The 25,292-nt window shown below is 36.7% G+C and overlaps 1 protein-coding gene across 2 annotated transcripts in view; it reads right to left on the bottom strand.

The window, feature by feature from the left end:
* Positions 1-25,292, bottom strand: part of DYNC2H1 (dynein cytoplasmic 2 heavy chain 1) — a 372,035-nt gene that overhangs the window by 172,219 nt on the left and 174,524 nt on the right. For both annotated transcript variants that reach the window (XM_004282190.3, XM_049714064.1), the window contains exons 69-70: positions 24,205-24,348; positions 19,767-19,856 (exon numbers count right to left, since the gene is read on the bottom strand). In XM_004282190.3, the coding sequence (XP_004282238.2) occupies positions 19,767-19,856; positions 24,205-24,348 (234 nt within the window). The remainder of the gene's footprint in view (positions 1-19,766; positions 19,857-24,204; positions 24,349-25,292) is intronic.

Here is a 25,292-nt window from a genome sequence, read left to right as displayed (position 1 = left end):
CATGAATAACAGTCAAATCAAAGTGTATAGCATAGCTCATATTGTTTATTTAAACAAATATGTTTATATAAACAGATATGGATATATATCTGCAAAAGAAATTAGAAATAGATATCAAAATTTTTATCAGTGATTTATTTTTGAGATTACAGGTTATTTTTATTTCATTATTTTTTCTTAGGTGTATTTTGCAAACTTTCTAAAATAAGCTTATATCATTTCCGTAAAAAAAAAAAAAACAGCAACCAGTTTACTAACAAAACCATCTGCTCAAGCACCATCTTTCCTACCAAGTTCTAATTCAAACTTTATTTAGCTTTTCCCATATTGTAAATAATACTTTATTCGTATAATATTATATCTGTGCATGCTTATAAACCTACAGATAAATATAAGGATATTACAATACAATATATGCAAAAGATATGCTCAACAAAAAAAGATCCTCCTGTAAATACTACCAGCAAGTGATCTCTTTGCCTGCAAGAAAACCACCCCTCTGTTGGAAAAATCCAGTGTCTTGAATAATACAATACAAAATAATAATTTATTTTATAAAAGTATATATTGGGGGCTTCCCTGGTGGCGCAGTAGTTGAGAGTCCGCCTGCCGATGCAGGGGACACGGCTTCGTGCCCCGGTCCGGGAAGATCCCACATGCCGTGGAGCGGCTGGGCCTGTGAGCCATGGCCGCTGAGCCTGCGCGAACAGAGCGTGTGCTCCGCAACGGGAGAGGCCACAACAGTGAGAGGGGCCCACGTACCACAAAAAAAAAAAAAAAAAGTATATATTGGGTATGTTTGTGTGTGTATATATACATATAAATATATATATATATATATAGCAAGTACTCAATAAATATGTATTAAGTGAATAACTAAAAAACAAACATATGTTCACAACTACAACATAGTCAATGACTGAAAATAAAGCATAAAAACTGGAAGCAGATGGCCATCACTCAGGTATGAGAAAAACAGTTACAACCAACTACAGTGTATATAAAATAGCTACCATGTGGCTTAAAATATATAAAAAGCAAGGCATATCATTGGGAGAGATGTGTAATATTCTTTGGAATTAGAAGGTTAGAATTCAGGTTTGGCTGGAGACTTTGTTGGTGGTCCAATGGTTAAGAATCTGTCTTGCAATGCACTGGACACCGGTTCAGTCCCTGGTCGGGGAACTAAGATCCCACATGCCGCGAGGCAACTAAGCCCGCGTGCCGCAACTACTGAGCCCACATACTCTGAAGCCCGTGCATCACAACTAGAGAGAAGCCTGTGCACTGCACTGAAGAGCCCACTCTCCACAATGAAAGATCCTGCATGCCACAATTAAGACCCAACGCATCCAAAAAATAAATAAGTAAATATAAAAAAAGAGAATATTAAAAAAAGGAATTCAGGTTTGGGATTGAACAGTAGCTAGCTGTATAAGGCAGTAAGTTGCTTATTTTACACACTAACAAATATTGTAAATGATTATAATAGCATCCCTCAGCTAAGGTAAAGAAATAATGATTAAGATAAACAAGACAATAAATGTATTACTTTGAAGGCTTTATCACTTAATAATACAGTTAATTCTTTTTTACACACATATAATGCACACTTTTAATACATTTTATACATTTATTTAGCCATTTCTTTCTTTGCACTAAGGAAGACTAATGTAGTCTCTAGTGTTAGTGGAGAGAAGAGAAGGCTCTACAACTCTCTGAGCCCCAGATTATCCACTGGAGTCAATGAACTATTTTATTGATTATTACTGAGCCAAGCTCTAAAATGTTGGCAAAAAATAGGCACATATTATGTAGTCAATAAATGGGTAATGGTGGTCATCCTTTTCTTTATTTTCTAGTCACAGAAGACATCCTGACCTTAGGGATAAGCCTATAATCAAGTTGGCCCAATCTCAATATATCGTGCCACAGATAATGGTACAAGGGATGCCATATGACCTAAGCCAGGCAAACCAGGATCATCTTCTATGATTTTCCAACTGGGAGATGGCAGAAGAAAGCTGTTTATGGTAGCTGTCTGGTTGCCTAGCTGTACCAATGAATTCCTTTAGCCATAAGAATTTAACAATGATTTTATAATGAGGAACAATGATAATTCAAGAATAAACATAAAATTATAGTTTACTGAGAGACAGAGGACACATTCCCAATTACCCTGAGGTAAAATCAAGAATGAACTAATTAAGCTTAAGGATTATCTGAATATTTGTTTCAAAAAAAACCTGTCAATAACCAGAGTTTAGAAAACATTTTGGACCTACAATATCCTTGATCTTCCGAGCTTATGAGTTGGAAAATTTGGGTGTTTTAAGTTCAATTTATTTCAGTATGCTTGGGTTCTGTTACAAAATAATTTAATATCAAGAGAACATAATAAACAAAATTTCAGCTGATTATCTACATAATTAACTAGCTGAATGAAGAAAAACAGTAAGAGACAGTAGACCAGTGGATGGTATATGTCAGCCACATATTCCATACCATGCCATCACACACACATCATACTCTAGTAAAAATTCAAAAAAAGTGAGACTATTAGAGAAGGATTAATACAATCTGAGAGAATCTTAAAGTCAACTTTATACCTGATAAGAAGTTCACATTTCCAAACGTAATGGTTTGTTTTAACCACATTCTATTACCAAGACGTATTTGGCATCATGCAAAATGGGTTTGAATTCTAGCTCCAACACCCACTACATCTGAGTAACCTAGAGAAAGGTTAAAGCTCTAAATCTCGGCTTCTTCCTTTATATAATAGAATTGTTGTGGGAATTAATTAACAATGTGTTAAAGCACTTAGTGCCTAGAACACTGTAAGTCTTAAAAGGCGACAGATAGTAACTATCTGCTTTACAGTAAAAAGATATAGTACGTAAAATTGGAAAGGAAATTTATTTCAAAAATATTCCATAAATCCCACAAATCTCAGAGACTAAGAAGCAGTAGAAACTATAATTCATTCATTTTTTCCACCCTATAATATTCATTGCTTTCAAATATGTTTAATGAAAAGTCTAAGTAGATGTTACCATATGAAGAAAAATCTTGTTTTAATCTCAAAGAAGTTGATATAGGATAGAACTTAGGCACTCACACTTGTGCTTGAAGCTAAATCATACATTTTAAAAAAGAATTCCATGTACATTTACCTATACTTCCAGAAACTCTAAAGGGTTAGATACAATACTAAAAGTTTCAAAGTTATCAAAGCAGAAGAAAATTATCTAAATTACCAAGATTCATTTTAATAACCACAGTTTATAAAATTTCTAAACACCCAACCAGAGAACTTCCATGTTTTTATTATAAGAAAACACATTTTGATAGGAAAAATACCATAATTCAAATTAAATGAGATGTAAGATAAATACAATCATGAGATGCTATAATTATTTTATTTGTAAAACATAATATTCATCTGAATTTTAATCAATCAACTAGCAAATTCATTTGAAGAAAGAGGCAAGGTGAGCTGCATAGGCATAAAGCTTAGAAGGACTTTGCATGAAAAACTTCTATTTATACATAACCAGACATTCTTCCTATACCATTTCAAATCTTTTAGACAATACTTCCATAAGGGGAAACAATAAGAATCATATGGTCTCACAACATTTTCTTTAACCCGTTTCTGTACTCGCCCAATATAGTTGGAAATTATTTAATACGCTAACAAAGTCCATTATTTTGTATCTATTTGAAACAATAAACTGTGATGAAGAAATGATATGTAAAGGTACTAACTTGTACATAGGTTTACTATAATCATCATAAGTTTGGGGAAACCAAATGTGCTACTTATCCTATCATTGTCTAAGGTACTTACGTTACTGAAATAAACACTTTTGAACTCATGAATAAAAAGAATGATATAGCTAATAATCTAAACTGAAAGTACTAGACAATTTTCCCCATTTGGTTTAGTTCATTAAAAGTCTAAATTTTCTGATATAAAACAAGTCAATCATTTTTCTGTTCCAGGTCAAGATGCTTTCAGTTCAATGTGATGTGAATACTAATAATTCTCTCTCTATTTCAAGAGTCTATTGTTGTCATACTGCTCTCACTAACACAACAGCAAAACCAGCATTAGAGAAGCTCTGGCAGTCAGTTTAACGTAACGCTGACTGCTAAAAACCGAAAACCTTTCACTAAAATATAAAATTGGTTCCATCCTAAGTAAGGTTAGAGTGCTAAATCTTGAGAAATGCACCTCAGTTTTACAATTAATGTGCTTTCTGAATTTTTATTCACCACTGAAACTCTATGGAATGCTGAATTCAAGATGAATAGATTTAATATCACTCCTATAGAAATACAAATTTTACAAAACAGATATTCCATTATCAATTAAAAACATGTCTTAAGAGACCTTCAAGATGGCAGAGGAGTAAGATGTGGAAATCACCTTCCTCCACACAAATACATCAGAAATAAAACTATATGTGGAACAACTCCTACAGAACACCTACTGAATGCTGGCAGAAGACCTCAGACTTCCCAAAAGTCAAAAAACTCCCCATGTACCTGCGTAAGGCAAAAGAAAAAAAAAAAAACAGAGACAAAAACAATAGGGACAGGACCTGCACCTCTGGGAAGGAGCTGTGAAGGAAGAAAAGTTTCCACACACTACAAAGCCCCTTCACTGGCAGAGACAGGGGGGGTGCTGGTGGGGAAGCTTTGGAGCCATGCAGCAATAAGAGTGCAGAGGGCAAAGCGGAAAGATTCCCGCACAGGGGATCGGTGCCGACCAGAACTCACCAGGCTGAGAGGTTTGTCTGCTCACCCACTGGGACGGGTCGGGGCTGGGAGCTGAGGCTCGGGCTTCGGAGGTCAGATCCCAGGGAGAGGACTGGGGTTGGCTGCGTGAACACAGCCTGAATGGGGCTAGTGCACCACAGCTAGCCAGGAGGGTGTCCAAGAAAAAGTATGGACCTGCCTAAGAGGCAAGAGACCATTGTTTCGGGGTGCGTGAAGAGAAGGGATTCAGAGCACCGCCTAAACAAGCTCCAGAGATGTGCAAAAGCCACGGCTATCAGCGTGGACACCACAGACAGGCATGAAATGCAAACGCTGCTGCTGCACCCACCAAGAAACCTGTGTGCAAGCACAGGTCACTATCCACACCTCCCCTCCCCAGAGCCTGTGCAGCCCACCACTGCCAGGGTCACGTGATGCAGGGACAACATCCCCAGGAGAACAAACGGCGGGCCTCAGGCTGTTGCAACGTCATGCTTTATATTTGTTTAGTATTTAGAGTTTATTATCATTGGTAGATTTGTTTATTGATTTGGTTGCTCTCTTCCTTTTTATATATATATATATATTTTTTTTCCTTTTTCTCTTTTTGTGAGTGTATATGTACATGCTTCTTTGTGTGACTTTTGCCTGTATAGCTTTGCTTTTACCATTTGTCCTAGGGTTCTGTCTGTCCATTTTTTTTTATTTTTTTATTTTTTAGCATAGCTTTTAGCACTTGTTCTGATTGGTAGAATTGTTTTTGGTTTGGTTGCTCTTTTCTTTCTTTCTTTCTTTCTTTTTTTCCTTTTTTCTTTTTTTTTTTCAACTTTTTAACTTTTTTAATAATTATATTTTATTCTAATAACTTTATGCTATTTTATTATTTTATATTTTCTTTCTTTCTTTCTTTTTTTCTCCCTTTTCTTCTGAGCCATGTGACTGACAGGGTATTGGTGCTCCAGCCGGGTGTCAGGCCTGTGCCTCTGAGGTGGGAGAGCTGAGTTCAAGACACTGGTCTACCAGAGACCTCCTGGCTCCATGTAATATCAAACGGCAAAAGCTCTCCCAGAGATCACCATCTCAACGACCAGCGACCTACAGTGCTTGACACCTACACCAAACAACTAGCAAGACATGAATACAACCCCACCCATTAGCAGAAAGCTGCCTAAAATCATAAAAAGGTCACAGACATGCCAAAACACACCACCAGATGCGGTTTTGCCCAGCAGAAAGACAAGATCCAGTCTCATCCACCGAACACAGGCACTAGTCTCCTCCACCAGGAAGCCTACACAACCCACTGAACCAACCTTAGCCACTGGAGGAAGACACCAAAAACAACAGGAACTACGAACCTGCAGCCTGCGAAAAGGAGACCCCAAACACAGTAAGTTAAGCAAAATGCGAAGACAGAGAAACACATAGAAGGTGAAAGAGCAAGGTAAAATCCCACTAGACCAAACAGATGAAGAAGAAATAGGCCTGAAAAAGAATTCAGAGTAATGATAGTAAAGATGATCCAGAATCTTGGAAATAGAATGAAGAAAATACAAGAAACATTTAACAAGGACCTAGAAGAACTAAAGAACAAACAAACAATGATGAACAACACAATAAATGAAATTAAAAATTCTCTAGAATAGATCAATAGCAGAATTACTGAGGCAGAAGAATGGATAAGTGACCTGGAAGATAAAATAGTGGAAATAACTACCATAGAGCAGAATAAAGAATAAAGAAAAAAGAATGAAAAGAATTGAGGACAGTCTTAGAGACCTACAGGACAATATTAATTGCACCAGCATTTGAATTACTGGGGTCGCAAAGAAGAAAAAGAGAAAAAGAAAGGGACTGAGAAAATATTTGAAGTGATTATAGTTGAAAATTTCCCTAATATGGGATAGGAAAAGGTCAAGTTCAGGAAGCACAGAGAGTCCCGTACAGGAAAAATACAAGGAGAAACACACCAAGACACATATTAATCAAACTATCAAAAATTAAACACAAAGAAAAAATATTAAAAGCAGCAAGGGAAAAACAAGAAATAACATACAAGGGAATCTCCATAAGGTTAACAGCTGATCCTTCAGCAAAAACTCTGCAAGTCAGAAGGGAGTAGCAAGACATTTTTAAAGCAATGAAAGGGAAGAACTTACAAACGAGACTACTCTACACAGCAAGGATCTCATTCAGATTCGATGGAGAAATTAAAACCTCTACAGACAAGCAAAAGCTAAGAGAACACAGCATCACCAAAACAGCTTTAAAACAAATGCTACAGGAAATTCTCTAGGCAGGGAACACAAGAGAAGAAAAAGAACTACAATGGCACACCCAAAACAATTAAGAAAATGGTAACAGGAACATACATATCAATAATTACCTTAAATGTAAAAGGATTAAATGCTCCAACCAAAAGACACAGACTGGCTGAATGGAAACAAAAACAAGACCCGCATATGTGCTGTCTACAAGAGACCCACTTCAGACCTACGGACACAAACATACTGAAAGTGAGGGGATGAAAAAAGATATTCCATGCAAATGCAAATCAAAAGAAAGCTGGAGTAGCAATTCTCATATCAGATAAAATAGACTTTAAAATAATGACTATTACAAGAGACAAAGAAGGACACTACATAATTATCAAGGGATCAATCTAAGAAAAAGATATAACAACTGTAAATATTTATGCATCCAACATAGGAGCACCTCAATACATGAGGCAAATGGTAACAGCTATAAAAGGGAAAATCCCCAGAGGAGGGGACTTTAACACACTGCTATCGCCAATGGACAGATCATCCAAAATGAAATTAAATAAGGAAACAAAAGCTTTAAATGATACACTAAACAAGATGGGCTTAATTGGTATTTATAGGACATTCCATCTAAAACAACAGAATACACTTCCTTCTCAAGTGCTCATGGAACATTCTCCAAGATAGATGATATCTTGGGTCACAAATCAAGCCTTGATAAATTTAAGAAAATTGAAATAGTATCAAGTATCTTTTCTGACCACAACGCTATGAGACTAGATATCAATTACAGAAAAAATCTGTAAAAAATACAAACACATGGAGGCTAAACAATACACTACTTAATAACCAAGAGATCACTAAAGAAATCAAAGAGGAAATTTAAAAAATACCTAGAAACAAATGACAATGAAAGCACAACCACCCAAAACCTGTGGGATGAAGCAAAAGCAGTTCTAAGAGGGAAGATTATAGCAATACAATCCTACCTCAAGAAACAAGAAACATCTCAAATAAACAACATAACCTTACATCTAAAGCAATTAGAGAAAGAAGAAAAAAAAACTCCACAGAAGTAAAGAAATCATAAAGATCAGATCAGAAATAATAATAAACAGAAACAAAGGAAACAATAGCAAAGATCAATAACACTAAAAGCTTGCTCTTTGAGAAGATAAACAAAATTGATAAACCATTAGACAGACTCATCAAGAAAAAAGGGGGTAGACTCAAATCAACAGAATTAGACATGAAAAAGGAGAAGTAACAACTGACACGGCAGAAACACAGAGGATCATGACAGATTACTACAAGCAACTATATGCCAATATAATGGAAAACCTGGAAGAAATGGACAAATTCTTAGAAAAGCACAACCTTCCAAGACTGAACCAGGAAGAAACAGAAAATATAAACAGACCATTCACAAGCACTGAAATTGAGACTGTGAAAAAGAATCTTCCAGCAAACAAAAGCCCAGGACCAGATGGCTTCACAGGCGAATTCTATCAAACATTTAGAGAAGAGCTAACACCTATCCTTCTCAAACTCCTCCAAAATATAGCAGATGGAGGAACACTCCCAAACTCATTCTACGAGGCCACCATCACCCTGACACCAAAACTAGACCAAGATGTCACAAAGAAAGAAAACTACAGGCCAATATCACTAATGAACATAGATGCAAAAATCCTCAACAAAATATTAGCAAACAGTTCCAAACAGTTCCAAAACACAGTTTTGGAAGTTTTAGCCACAGCGATCAGAGAAGAAAAAGAAATAAAATGAATCCAATTTGGAAAAAAGAAGAAGTAAAACTGTCACTGTTTGCAGATGACATGATACTATATAGAGAATTCTAAAGATGCTACGAGAAAACTACTAGAGCTAATCAACAAATTTAGCAAAGTAGCAGGATACAAAGTTAATGCACAGATATCTCTTGTATTCCTATACACTAATGATGAAAAATCTGAAACTGAAATCAAGAAAACACTCCCATTTGCCACTGCAACAGAAAAAATAAAATACCTAGGAATAAACCTACCTAAGGAGACAAAAGACCTGTATGCAGAAAACTATAAGACACTGATGAAAGAAATTAAAGATGATACAAACAGATGGAGAGATATAACATGTTCTTGGATTGGAAGAATCAATATTGTGAAAATGACTCTACTACCCAAAGCAATCTATAGATTCAATGCAATCCCTATCAAACTACCAATGGCATTATTCACAGAACTAGAACAAAAGGTTTCACAATTTGTATGGAAACACAAAAGACCCCGAATAGCCGAAGCAATCTTGAGAAAGAAAAACCAAGCTGGAGGAATCAGGCTCCCTGTCTTTAGACTATACTACAAAGCTATAGCAATCAAGACAGTATGGTACTGGCACAAAAACAGAAATATAGATCAATGGAACAGGATAGAAAGCCCAGAGATAAACCCACGCACATATAGTCACCGTATCTTTGATAAAGGAGGTAAGAATATACAATGGAGAAAAGACAGCCTCTTCAATACATGGTGCTGGGAAAACTGGACAGCTACATGTAAAAGAATGAAACTAGAACACTCCCTAACACCATACACAAAAATAAACTCAAAATGGATTAGAGATCTAAATATAAGGCCAGACACTATAAAACTCTTAGAGGAAACCTTAGGCAGAACACTGTATGAAATAAATCACAGCAAGATCCTTTATGACCCACCTCCTAGAGAAATGGAAATAAAAATAAAAATAAACAAATCGGACCTAATGAACCTGAAAAGCTTTTGTAACAGCAAAGGAAACCATAAACAAGATGAAAAGACAACCCTCAGAATGGGAGAAAATATTTGCAAATGAAGCAACTGACAAAGGATTAACCTCCAAAATTTACAAGCAGCTCATGCAGCTTAATATAAAAACAAAAAAAAAACAATCCAAAAATGGTCAGAAGACCTAAATAGACATTTCTCCAAAGAAGATATACAGACTGCCAACAAACACATGAAAGAATGCTCAACATCATTCATCATTAGAGAAATGCAAATCAAAACTACAATGAGATATCATCTCACACCAGTCAGAATGGCCATCATCAAAAAATCTAGAAGCAATAAATGCTGGAGAGGGTGTGGAGAAAAGGAACACTCTTGCACTGCTGGTGGGAATGTGAACTGGTACAGGCACTATGGAGAACAGTATGGAGGTTCCTTAAAAAACTACAAATAGAACTACCATATGACCCAGCAATCCTACTACTGGGCATATACCCTGAGAAAACCATAATTCAATAAGAGTCATGTACCAAAATGTTCATTGCAGCTCTATTTACAATAGCCTGGAGATGGAAACAACCTAAGCGTCCATCATCGGATGAATGGATAAAGAAGATGTGGCACGTATATACAATGGACTATTACTCAGCCATAAAAAGAAACGAAATTGAGCTATTTGTAATGAGGTGGATGGACCTAGAGTCTGTCATACAGAGTGAAGTAAGTCAGAAAGAGAAAGAGAAATACCGTATGCTAACACATATATATGGAATTTAAGAAAAAAAAAATGTCATGAAGAACCTAGGGGTAAGACAGGAATAAAGACACAGACCTACTAGAGAACGGACTTGAGGAAATGGGAAGGGGGAAAGGTAAGCTGTGACAAAGCGAGAGAGTGGCATGGACATATATACGCTATCAAACGTAAAATAGACAGCTAGTGGGAAGCAGCCGCATAGCACAGGGAGATCAGCTCGGTGCTTTGTGACCACCTAGAGGGGTGGGATAGGGAGGGTGAGAGGGAGGGAGACGCAAGAGGGAGGAGATATGGGAACATATGTATAACTGATTCACTTTGTTATAAAGCAGAAACTAACACACCATTCTAAAGCAATTATACTCCAATAAAGATGTAAAAAAAAAAAAAGAAACACACATTATCTCTGTTAGTTAAGGCAAGTAGTGTTAGCCGCTGTAACAAATCCTAAATCTTAGTGGCTTTAGACAATAAAACTTTCTCTCTCCGTCACAAAAAAAAAAAAAAAAAAAGAGTCATATACCACAATGTTCATTGCAGCTCTATTTACAATAGCCAGGAGATGGAAGCAGCCTATGTGTCCATAGACAGATGCATGGATAATGAAGATGTGGCCATATAGACAATGGAATATTACTTAGCCATAAAAAGAAACGAAATTGAGTTACTTGTAGTGAGATGGATGGACCTAGAATCTGTCATATAGAGTGAAGTAATTCAGAGAAAAACAAATACCATACGCTAACACATATATATGGAATCTAAAAAAAAAAAAATGTTTCTGAAGAGCCTAGGGGCAGGACAGAAATAAAGATGCAGGCATAGAGAATGGACTTAAGGACATGGGCAAGGGGAAGCGTAAGCTGGGATGAAGTGAGAGAGTGGCATGGACTCTTATATACTACCAGATGTGAAACAGATACGTAGTGGGAAGCAGCCACATAGCACAGGGAGATCAGCTCGATGCTTTGTGACCACCTGGGGTGGGGGATAGGGAGGGTGAGAGGGAGATGCAAGAGGAGGAGATATGGGGATATATGTATATGTATAGCTGATTCATTTTGTTATAAAACAGAAACTAACACACCATTGTAAAACAATTCTACTCCAATAAAGATGTTAAAAGAAAACAAAAAGTCTTAAGAATTATAAACTATAGCATTTTTTAAAAATAATTTCAACTTTTCACAATAGAAAAGTATTACTCAAGATAGGCAATGAAAAATTCCAGTTGGGTACTAAAATGTTGGGATGGTAAGCCTACAACCCCTCTCCTAGTGCAGGAAAGTGCTGGCTTTAGCCTACCTTAAATATACTTTTAAAAGGTAAAGTGACATAAAAGAAGTAACCCTCTGGGATTATCAGTCATTTTAAACATTTACTTTATTATATTTTCAAACTTTTCTGCGAAAAAGAAGTAATGCTCACTAAACTTCACTGATACTGTACATTAAATCATCTTGGTACTGAAATGCTTACCATATCCTTCTCTAATTACATTATTAAAATATGACAAAAGGATTTAAATCTCATCAGTAAGTATAATGTATCACTGAAAATAAAATAAGAACATATAATTTATTCACTAGAAAATAAAAAAGATTAAAGCTACATTCAGACTTGCTAAGTCTGGTGGCAGGGTGGTACAGGTGCTGCCGCTCTCTACCTCCTCAACTGCCCTTTTATTGTTTCAAACTCCCTCCTAGGGATAGATAGTAAAGCATGAACTGCAGTCGGAAGCAGCTGTACCAGGAGCCCCCTTACTCCCTTGGTAACAGCAGCAGCAGCAATCAAGTAATAAAAATGCAATTCCATGTTTAAACTGTACCCCCTTGCTGTCACCACTCCAACCACCACACAGGCACAGAACATCCTGGGGCCGTCGCTCAGGCTTGGGCCCCTTGGTCCACTGGAGCAATGCTTCTGGCATAGGTGGGAGAAACAGAGTGGGCAGAGCACAAAAATTCAAAGTATACAGATTACTGTAAAGCAAGTTTATGAGCACAGACTTTAGGACCAGCCTTGCTGGGAATGAAATTCCATTTCATTTGTCTCTGGCTCTGAGATGAATCACTAAGCGAATGAGGATGGCAGAGTCTCTAGGAAAAGCCCTTCTCCACAGGAATGAAGAGAGAAGAAAGACACAAGGGCCAACTCCTAAGAGAGCACTGTGGATTCCTGAACTTGGCGGGGCGGGAGGGGGGCAAAGAGTTTCAGGGAGGAAGGGGGACAGAATGGGCACTTTAAATCACACATTGACAACATGCATGAACTTTGAAAACATTATGCTAAGTGAATAAGCAGAGGACAAACACTTATATGACTCCACTTATATGAGGTACCAAGAGTAGTCAGATTCATAGAGACAGAAATCAGAATGGTGGTTCCCAGGGGATGGGGGGGATGAGGGATGGGCAATTATTTATTGGGTAGGGAGTTCCAGTTTAAGATAAAAAATGAACAATGCAAATTAAGTAATATAGAGATCAAAAAATAAATCAATGATTAAAAAAGAAAATATTAAAACATTAATTAACATAGACTTATTCTAAAAGCAAAACTTATTCTTTAAAGTGCAAAGAAAATAGACAAATATGACAAATAGACAAATATGGCAAGTAAGGGGGAAGGTAAAAATAAAAAACCTTAATAAAAGTAAGTAGAAAAAAGAAAAATAAGATATTTATAAACTACAAAATTAAAAACAGTGATAAAATCCAGAGTTGACAAGGATGCAAAGAAGATACCTTAATTACTCTGTGTGTAGGAATAATAACTGGTAATAAAAACCTTTTAGAAGGCAATTTGATAATGCCAAAAAAAATTTCATAAGTTTATACCCTTGGATCAGCCATTATACTTCCATTAAGAAATATAGAGTTCTGGTTCAAGACAATGACACAGGAAGATCCCAAACTCACTTCCTCCTATAGACACACCAAGTCTACAGCTAAAGAAGGAACAATTTCCTCTGAGAAATACCTACAGGCTGGCTGAACAATTACCACACACTGGGCAAAACAGAAGAAAACCACATCAAAGCGGGTGGGAGAGGCTGGGATACAGTCTTGCCATAAAACCCACCCCTGGAACAGTGACCCAAAGTTAGGAGGAAACTCAAAAGCCAGACCTCTGCTTGAGGAATGAAGGGTTTGACCCCATACTAGGCACCCCAACTTTAAAGACCTGCACCTGAGTAACAAGCTCCCAAAATATCTAGCTTTGCAAATCAACTGGGCTCACAACAACGATATCCACAAGAGTGTACTCTTCTGAGAAACAGCTCAAAAAGGGCTCCTATGCTGGGACTCACCTGCCCCAGGGCAGCCGATGGAGCTCAGACTTTAAGTGTAAGAGCTTCACTTGGGTAGATTAAAGCATTGGCCTGAGAGGCAGGCATCTAATCTAATACACATGTCTAAGAACTTGCTGGAACACTCTCTGGGTACATAGGCTAGCGGACACCATCTTTGCACTCTCCGTCTGCTAGCCAACAGGTGCCATCATTGTTTTTTCCTTTTCTAGTGGGTGCCATCTTTCCGCACATGCTCTGCCTCACTCCAGGCATCAGGCACCATATTTGCACTCTCCCTCAGCCTTGCTCTAGCCAGTGGGTGCCACCTTTCTTATTTTTTTTTCTTTTTCTGGTGGGTGCCATCTTTATGTTCCCCCTCTGCCTCCCTACAGCCAGCAGGCAACATGTTCTCACTCTCTCTCTGCCATGCTCCAGGGCACCAGTATCTCTCAGAAGTGAGCTTTATATACTTTTGGAGCCCTGATTTTTGTAGCTACAGCCAAGGGGCCATCCCTTGATCATATGGCTCTGGAGGCCAAGGGAGCTTGCATTCCTGGGTCCCATGGGACTCTAACAATTGGAGAGACAGTTCTTGGCAGGCTACTATCTCCAAGGTTCTGCACAGACAACATAATGACACACCCCCACATCTTTCTGTGAAAGAAGCCTATTTGCTTGTACTGGAGCTTTGGCCTGAGAGGCAGGCTTCAGGTTTGGCGCATACCTAGGGGCCTATGGAACTCCTCTCAGGGATCATAGGTCAGTGAATGCCGTCTTTGCCCTCTCCTTCTGCCTTACTATAGCTTGCCAGTATCTCCTAGAAAAGAGCTTATACACGTATCTAGAGCCTCCGTTTATGCAACTGCCAATCAGGAGACACCACCAGATCACCTGGCTCAAATGGCCAGTGGGGATTATACTTGCAGTCCCATAGGACTGTATATATTTTCATACTTTAAAATTTGCTCCCTGAGCATCTGGCTTCAAAGCATCCTGAATTTACTGCTGACTGATAAACTTCCTCCATATGATGCTGACAGGTCATGAGACACCCTCAAGCTACAGGGAGATAATAAGAATATAATAGGCTGCTTGAACAATCACAAAGGTTTAAGAGACAGCCAAGAGTTAGGGTAGGGTTGAATGATAAGGTTCAACCACCAGGACACTGGTCTAGCAGCACCATTTTGGAGTCCTCCCTCCAGCCTACTAATGTCAGGGGCTTACCCACCCATCAGTGGGCTAGCACCAGAGCCAGAAACCCCAGACCCACAGCCAGCCAATCCAGGAACCAGCTCTGCACACCAGCAGACCGATACCAACCCCAGCCTCCCCAGCCCCCAAGCCCTGCAGCCCCAGCCCCTCCCACCAGTGGGCTGGCATGAGCTCCAGCCTCCCCAGGACCTGCAGCCAGCCAGCCCAGAACCTGGTCCTGCCCATCAGCAGGCCAGCACCAGCCCCAGGATCCTCAGGCTATGTGACCAGCCATGCTGGGACATGGCCCCACACACCAGGGCCTGGCAGTCAATACATGAAGTAGGGCCTGGTAGCCACCTAGAACAGGGACCAGTGCTGCTGACTAGTATGACCACAGTACCTGGCCGCGCCATAATAGAAGGGTCCATGCAGCCCACATAGGGGGCAACCTTAGAGCATATAGCTCTGGTAAGCAGAAGGGGGTATGCTGCTAAGCTCCATAAGACATCTCCCACATAAACCATTCTCCAAGATTGGAAAACATACTTGACTTAGAGTTCATAGAAATAAAAAGAGAATTCAGCAAAATGAGGAGACAGAGGAGTATGTTTGAAACAAAGGAAAAAGACAAAGCCCCAGAAGAAGAACTAAGTAAAGTGGAGATAAGCAATCTACCCAATAGAGTGTTCAAGTTAATGATCATGAAGATGCTCAACAAACTCAGGAGATGAATGGATGGACATAGAGAAAAAGTTAACAAAGAGTGAAAAAATATAAAGATGAACTAAACAGAGCTGAAGAATACAATAAATGACATAAAAAATATACGAGAAAGCAATCAAAACAGATTAGATAATAAAATGAAATGAATCAGTAAACTGGAAGACAGAGTAGTGGAAATCACCCAAGCTGAAGAGAAAGAAAAGAAAAAGGAATTTAAAAATTTTAGAATAGTTTAAAAGACCTCAAGGACAACATCAAGCATACTAACATTCACTTTATAGGGGGTCTCACAAGGAGAAGAGAGAGAGAAAGAGGCAAAGAACTTATTTGAAGAAATAATAGCTGATAATGTCCCTAACCTGAAAAGGAAAAAGACATCCAAGTCCAGAAATCACAGAGTCCCAAACAAGATGAAACCAAAGAGGTCTAAACAAAGACACATTACTAAAAAGTGGTAAAAATTAAAGATAAAGAAAGAATCTTAAGAGCAGCAAGAGAAAAGCAATTAGTTATACACAAGGGAACTTTCATAAGACAATGAGCTGACTTTTCAGCAGAAACGTTGCAGGGTACACAAAACAAAAAGATACAAAATATGATGTCAAAAACAGTAAACAAACAAACAAACAAACAAACAAAAAACAGTAAACATTGGGGGAAGGTGAGTAAAAACACAGGATTGTTAGCATGCATTCAAACTTAAGAGAGCATCAACTTAAACCTTAAACTAACACACGCACACACACAAATAGGTTTTTATATATGAATCTCATGGTAACCACAAACTAAAAATCTATAAGAGATACATATAAAAAAAAAAAGAATCCAAACATAAAATTAAATACAGTCATCAAATCACAAGGGAAGAGGGCAAAATAAGATGACAGAAACAAAAATAAACTATAAAAATAACCAGAAAACAATTATTAAAATGGCAATAAGTACATACCTACCAATAATTACTTTAAATGTAAATAGACTAAATGCTCCAATCAAAAGATACAGAGTGGCTGAATGAATAAAAAATCAAGAGTCATATATATGCTGCCTATAAGAGACTCACTTAAGAACTAAAGACAAACACAGACTAAAGTGAGCGGATGGAAAAATCAACTCCATGAAAATGAAAATGAAAAGAAAGCGGAGCTTTCTTTAAAACAGAATTTAACAGACTTTAAAATAAAGACTGTAACAAAAGACATAAAAAGACATTACATAATGATAAAGGGATCAATCCAACGAGCAGACATAACAACTGTAAATTGTTATTTAAAAATGGACAAATCACGTGAATAGACATTTTTCCAAAGAAGACAAACAAATGACCAACAGACACATGAAAGGATGTTAAACATCACTAATCATCAAGGAAATGCAAATTAAAACTGCAAAGAGATATCACCTCACATCTGTCCAGAATGGCTATAATCAAAAAGACAACAAATAACAAGGGTTAACAAGGATGTGGAGAAAAGGGAACCCTTGTGCGCTGTTGGTGGGATTGTAAATTAGTACAGCCACTATGTAAAACAGTATGGAGGTTCTTCAAAAAACGTAAAAATAGAACTGCCATATGATCTAGCAATTGCACTTTTGGGGTATTTTTCAAAAGAAATGAACAAAAACACTAATTTGAAAAGATGTATGCTCCCCTATGTTCACTGCAGCATTATTTACAATAGCCAAGATATGGACGCATCCTAAGTGTCCATCCAAAGATGAATGGATAAAGAAGATGTGGTGTGTGTGTGTGTGTGTGTGTGTATACACAATGCAATATTACTTGCCCATAAAAAAGTAATGAAATCTTGCCATTTGTGACAACATGGACGGACCTAGAGAGTATTATGCTAAGTGAAATAAAGTAGACAGAGAAAGACAAATACCCCATATGATTTTACTTTTATGTAGAATCTAAAACACAAAACAAACATAACAAGACAGAAACAGATTCATAGATACAGAGAACAAACTGGTGGTTGCCTGAGGAGAGAGAGTTGGGAGATGAGCGAAATTGATGAGGAAGATTAAGAGGTACAAACTTCCAGTTATAAAATAGGTTATGGGGGTGTAATGTACAGCATAGGGAATATAGTCAATAATATTGTAATAACTTTGTATGGTGACAGATGGTTACTAGACTTATCATGTAATGTATAAAAATATCAAATCACTATGCTGTGCACCTGAAACTAATATAATATTCTAAATCAATTATACTTCAATAAAAAAAGAGGGGAAAAAAGACATGAATGCAAGACTTGAAAGCATAAAACGCCTAGAAAAGAAAGCCACTGCTTACTTACTCGTACATGTACATAAAGGTGAAGGAACTGAACAGGTTGTTCACTGAACTGCAGTCATTCATAACAACAAACAATATAGAAATAATCTAATATCCACCAGTAGAGTACTAGCATATAATTATATTATGGAATGCTACACAACCACTCAAAATAATAAGGTTAACATATTTATACTTATGTAAAGATCTTCAGGACCTATTGCCACAAAAGAGTTGTTACAGAAGAAACTATAATGTAAGGAAAAATTTTAAAACTGTATCTATATATTTGTACATATGAATATGAAGAGAGAAGAAACAGATTATAAGGAACATATCAAACCTTGAACTGGTTTACTCTAATGAAGGACTAAGAGTTAGAGGAGAGGATGAAATGAATGTTTAAAGTTTTCTTCTATATAGCTCATTAAATTTGAAACATTTTCTGAAAATATTTTAAAATTTTGGGTAATCAAATTTTACAAAGTTTTATATGAGATAATGCATTATAAAAATGTTTAAATATATCATGAATCTATAACAAATGAAACTACTGATATATCATCCTTATATCTAGGATCATAACTACTGACAATTATTTGCTTACAATTCCTCATTTTACACAAGTTAAAATTGAAGGCCAAATAGCTGATTTTCAGAATTATAGTAAACTATAAGACCTATAAAAGAAAAATATATATCCATAGTTTTCAGTAAAGAAGGAATTCTGCAGAAATCCTCAACTATAATTCTTTGAATTTCCAATAACACCCCTTGTCAAAGTGCTGAAAGGTACTTTGAAGGGTTTATTCTCTGTCTGAAGTAAAGATCTTCAACAAAATCACTCTAATCATAAAAATTACTATCTTATTCTATAGTAACAATATTAAGTATATCTTTTTCAAGATTTTCTAAGAAGCCTATATAATTGGACCATAATAACTCTATTCCTCTCACTTAGTTAACTGCCTTACAAAGTGCTTTTTTAACATATCTCAAGCTATACCCAAGGACTGACATTAAAAAGAAGTCCTAAGTGAAAACCCTCTGTGTTTTCTATAATATTAAGAAATTTCTAAAATATGTTTCACTGTATATTCCTCTGGGTCCCCTATAATTTGAAGACTTATGACAAATTTCTTTCGTAACTCAGGATCAGGTGTTAGTTTACTTCATAATGCGAAGAATAGACAATTATTTTGTTCCCCAACCCAGGGGACATCCAGCAGTGTCAAGAGATGATTTTGATTGTCACAGCGGGGAAATGGAGGGCTAATGGCACCAGAAGATAGAGGCCAGAGGTGACACTAAATATCCTAAAATGCACAAAACAGCCCCCCACAACAATTAACTATGTGGCACAAAATGTCACTGGTACTGAGATTGAGAAACATCGGCTAGAAAATGACCTACATAATCCATCCTCGTTCCTTCTTTCAGTGGCTACTGATATGTTCAGGGCTAAGTCAGCTAACCCAGGGTTTGCTCTCCCTTCTTTACTTGTCACTTTTCTCCCTACGACATCCCAAGTGCTGTAAGACATTCTGGTTAGTAATGAGTTTTATTCTGGGAAAATATCAGAAATGTCAATTTTAATACCTTTTTAGTATGTAAAGAGTTATGTATAATTTAATATAATTTAACCTAATACTGTATTAAATCAAGGTTCAGGTAATATTTTATAAGTGAAAAACACAATGTTTCTTACCTTAAATAGGCAACGGCATATATATTCATATACCATATGTTTTAATGAGTTGATGAGAGACTGAATCCTCTGTTCTGTATTTTCAGAATCCTGTAGATTACAATTTGAAAATTGAAAAACCATTAGGAAATTCATGAACATTTAAAAGGTACCCCACAGTTTAATCATACTTATAAATTGTTCCTCCAGACTCAAAACTGATTCTGGGACAATTATCTTCAGCAAACAGACTCAAGGGACTAGACGAATAAGTGCATTAAACTTCTACATTAATATAATAAAAAACTGATGTATTTTTTAATGTATAGATAGAGTTAAAGCTTTCAATAAATGAAAATTATAATCAATTACCAGTAATATCATATGAATTGAATTTGACCATACCACTTTGATTCCTACTGGCATTAAAAATACTACATCAATCTGGGTTAAAGCTATTTAATTACTTGTATTATAATTACCAATCCAGCCCCAAAACAGTATGACCAGAACCATACTATAAAGAATTTTCTCATCCCCAGTACAGGAACTTAAACAATCTTAAACCATGCCCTCCAGCTTGAATTTGAAATACGTGGTGTAAAAATTTATACATAGTTTTAGTTTTTTATCTGCTTTTGTACCTCCATTGTACATGATTGCTATGATTTGAAAAATATCATTAATGGATATTTTATTTGATTAATGAAAAATGGCTTGGGGTAGGAATAGTGGAGGGGATGTTGTAAAGGCTGGCCTTTTCCCTTGGTGTGATATGAGTGTAAGTTTCACTTCATTCTGGGTGCAATTGGAGAATACATGCCTTGCAGAATTCAATTCTGGTATAACATTTAGACAAAATTTGCTTGCTTCCTTGTGATGATAATTGGCAAGGAAAAAAAAAACTAGCAAAATAATTTTAACAGTTTAGAGAAGTACACCCAGGATGACAGGATGAGCAATAAAGTGTGTGAAATTAGCAGAAAACATTGTGACTTGATACTCAGATACATCAAATGTAGGTTTCTGGCCGTGTTAGTAGCATGTTCTAACCAAGAGAGCTCATTATTCACAGTTCATACCACAAACACTTCTCTTAATTTTACTATTTATTAACAAAGATCACATGTGAAATTGAAGCTTAGATCCACTAAAAGACACTCTAATGTGAGACAGAATATAGTACCTACAAGGTCCAGTAGATTTTCAATGTATGTACTTCTATGTATTTCAGATTATATTTTTCAAATGAACTCAAATGCCCACCTAAACACACATGTGCATATACACGTACAAACACATGCAAAGGTCAATGTTATTCAATGGCCGTATTATCACAGAACTATTGTCACTAAGGAAGTACTGAGCTATAAGCTTTTCTAAACAGTACAAAATAACCAGTATTTTTACTAAGTTGATTTAGACCTTCTAACTTATTTCTCAGTCCTTATATTTTATAGGGTCATTGAATTTTAACATACAATTTTTTTACTAAAAGATAAGAATGAATTTTAAATGAACTTATTACTGTGTACTTTCTAAGTAATTTATACAAAATTATTAATAAAAACGAAGTTAAGTATAAATGACTCTCTAGATTTACCTGTGACACAGCAAATTAGAAATATGATCAATATATCATGAACCAACTCTCACAGACTTTACACTATTACTGTTTTTTGTAAAAATTCTTCTACCAGCACAATATTATAAATGGTTTGATTAAATTTAACATATTAAAATTCAATTTTTTTTAAAACCAAAGGACAAAGAACACAATTATGTATTCTTCAACCCTTTCCTGCATCTTGAAACCTTATCTTTGTCCAAAGGACATTACATATATACATGGGAGAAATGCTTACCTTGTCCCCCAGGACTGAGATGACAGATTTTACTAACAAAGCCTACCCCCAAAGCAGAAGCTCTTCGTTAGGTGCCATTTTATTTCAAATCTAATGTAAGAACAACTTCAAATGATTTACTTTAGTGGAAAAGACATCAGTAAACTTTAATCATTATTTGTAATCAAATAAAGATTTTCTGAAATAACTCATTCATGAAAATATTAAGTAGTCCATGCCAATGAAGACAAAGATTTTTTCCTGTTTTATTCTCCATTATATCACCCATGCACCTAGAAAAATGCCTGCCACATGGTAAGTCTGCGATAAATATTAACTGAATGAATAATAATCTTTCCTCAGAAAGATAGACTTAAGTAAACCTACTCGGATATGAAATTTTACTCCTAACTATCGAAAAGAACAAATTATTCTCACCCAAAATATAATTCTAAAAAACACTTATATTAGTATTATACTGAACACAAAAATTATAAACAACTTGATGAATTTGGTTTCATAAAAATATTTTTTAGGGTCTTCCCTGGTGGCGCAGTGGTTGAGAGTCCGCCTGCCGATGCAGGGGACGCGGGTTCGTGCCCCGTCCCGGAGGATCCCGCGTGCCGCGGAGCAGCTGGGCCCGTGGCCGCTGGGCCCGAGCGTCCGGAGCCTGTGCTCCGCAGCGGAAGAGGCCGCAGCAGTGAGAGGCCGCGTACCACAAAATATATATATATATATATATATATTTTTTTTTTAATAAATTAAAAAGCAAATTAATAAACCCAAAATATTTACGACAAAGGTTTAGTGTCCTTAATATATAAGCTCTTATAAGTAAAATTTTAAAATAGTAATACCATATTTGTAAAAATAATAATTTACCAAAGAAAAAACACAAATAATCTGATATTTATCTTACAAGTGATATTTATCTTACAAATGACCAAAGACTTTCAAATATAGTGAAATATTTTTCAATTACCTAATAGGATAATTATTAAAAGTTATATAATATTCATTTTTGCTCAAGGTGTAGATAAAAAGGCCCCTGTTGTTGTATTAGTTTAATATACCAACAGCATATATTTCCAAAGGATAATTAGACAGTATTTGTCTAAAGGCTTACAAATGTGCATTTTTGCCCGAGCTATCCAAGTCTAGGAATTTAACTAGGAAAATAATTGGAGAAACAAAACACTGGGGAAAAAGCCCTGTAAGTGTCTATAGCTATTTTAAACATAACCCCCAAATTCTTTGACCCTCCATCCATCATTAAAGTCTCTTTCCCCTTCTTGAATCTGTGTAGGCTCTGACTGCTTCAACCCATAGAATACAGCAGAAATGACCCAAGGCTGGGTCATAAAAGGCAATTCAGCTTCTGCCTTGTTCACTGAAATACATGTTTGGTATCTCAGTATGCAATATGAGGAATCCAATTACTCTGTGCTGTGAGGAAGCCAAGCTTCACAGAGAGGTACTGCAGTCAGCAGTCCTAGTCATCAAGTCCACCCACCCCAAGTACCAGATATGAAAGTGAAGCCTCCCCAAAACCACTTGCACTCTCAATTCCTCACAACCAAGACCCCAGACCTTGTGAAGCAGAGGTAAGCCATCCCTGCAGTGCCCTGACAAAATTCCCCATAGAATCCATGAGCATAAGAAAGAATCAATGAGCATAAGAGAAACATTGTTTTAATCTGCTAAATTTGGGGGTAATAAGATATTCAGCAGAGATAACCATAACACCCTATAGGAGGTAGCTAAATAAAGTAGGGTATAGCCTCACAAGCTCTCAAAAATATTGTGTAGGTTTGTATTTATTGACATGAAAATTGTGTACTATATATATATATATATATATATATATATATTTTTTTTTTTTTGTGGTACGCGGGCCTCTCACTGTTTTGGCCTCTCCCGTTGCGGAGCACAGGCTCTGGACGCGCACGCTCAGCGACCATGGCTCACGGGCCCAGCCACTCTGCGGCATGTGGGATCTTCCCGGACCGGGGCACGAACCCGTGTCCCCTGCATTGGCAGGCGGATTCTCAACCACTGCGCCACCAGGGAAGCCCCTGTACAATATATTTTTAAAGCACAGTATTATACCTTTTGGTAAAAATTATGTGTATTCTTTAATATATTGTTCACTCCATTAGAATACAAGCTTGATAAAACAGTGTATATTCCTGTATTCCCATTTTCTAGAACAATATCGGGTATGTATTATAGCCTCAAACAACATTGGTATACAATGAAATTTTAAATGTTGTTTTCCCCAGGTAATAGGATTATGTGGATAATTTCTTATCTTTATACCTTCCTGAATCATCCATGTTTTTTTTTAATGATCATCTGAGAAGACAATCATTTATTAATTTATACTCAGAACATAAATCATTTCCATTAAGAGGACTGCCACATTGGGACAGTTTGTTAAAAACACAAAATGCAACTAAGGAGCTAGTTTCTTTTAAATATAGTTTAAAAGTGTTACATATGGTCTTTTGAAATATAATTCCAAGCAACTTTTCTCAGGAAATTATTATAAATTAAGCAGCTAGTAAAGCAATCTCTCTCATTCAGTCTCAGCTATGGGGTAACCAACAGCATACCTGTTTGTTTTGCAGAGCTCGCTGGAAAAGTCGGAGAAATGCAGCCAAACTAAAACGGTACATGTTATTAATTTTTGACAAGTCAGAGATAATGAAGTACATCTTGCTGGCACTCTCAGCCAGAGGGAGATAGGCATCCCGCTCCTGTGGAACAAGGGGTGGGGGTGGGGGGCGGGAAGGGTGACACCTTAGTTCTAATGTTTTACTGCCACCTACAGACTGCTATGCACATATCTAGCCGCAGCCTTACTTTCAACATACATACAACAAATAAAGATTAATCACAGAATTTTATAAAGAAACTGCATAATCCAGCTTTTCTATTTTTAAGTTTTTATACTTCTTTTAATCCTAAGATATTACACTTTTGTTTTGTATTTTTATGTAACTGCAAGCAATGTATTCTAAATACTTCCCCTCTCCTCTGATTACAGAACTAGAAGTAGTACATGGGTTGGTTTCAATGAAGACCAAGAATACTTGTATTAGGGGAAAGAGGTAAGCACCTGTATTAGGGTTAAATGGAATGGTAAACAGTTGTGATCAGAGGTCACGTAGGTCATGTAAGACAGCATGGCACTACAGGCTACCCCTGCAGTGGAGAAAAGTTAGAACAATGAATCTAGTGTGTGGGACTGGTACCAACAAGAACACTGATGGAAGCAGAGGTAAAGTAGAAGACTGTAACGAGTGTCCACATTAAGATAATAAAGCACCTAGCATTGTTCAACATAAGCATAGAACCAATAATCACAGGGGCTTTCATTCTGACTGAAGGTAAATGATGATAAAGATGAAAGGATCATAGGATTAAATGGCCTTGAGGTTATGAACTGAACTCTGAGAAGGCTCTCCATGTCATTCTGATCAAAGCACCAGGATTATAAATATGATACTGGTAAAATTATGTGTGTGACTCAGAGATGCCTGTTCGGAAAGAGAAGGCACAGAAAGTTCAAAATCCTTTTGGTATACAGTGACAGCTATGACATCTGCCAATTTTACCTATGGTAGAGAAGGTGGGATGACTGGATTGGAAACAGGCTATAGGTTTTCTCTTATTCTGATTTCAACAGAGCTCTTTCTCA

This window comes from Orcinus orca, chromosome 8 (assembly GCF_937001465.1).
Source record: "Orcinus orca chromosome 8, mOrcOrc1.1, whole genome shotgun sequence".
Classification (NCBI taxonomy): domain Eukaryota; kingdom Metazoa; phylum Chordata; class Mammalia; order Artiodactyla; family Delphinidae; genus Orcinus; species Orcinus orca.
This window is presented reverse-complemented; position numbering and strand designations above follow the sequence as displayed.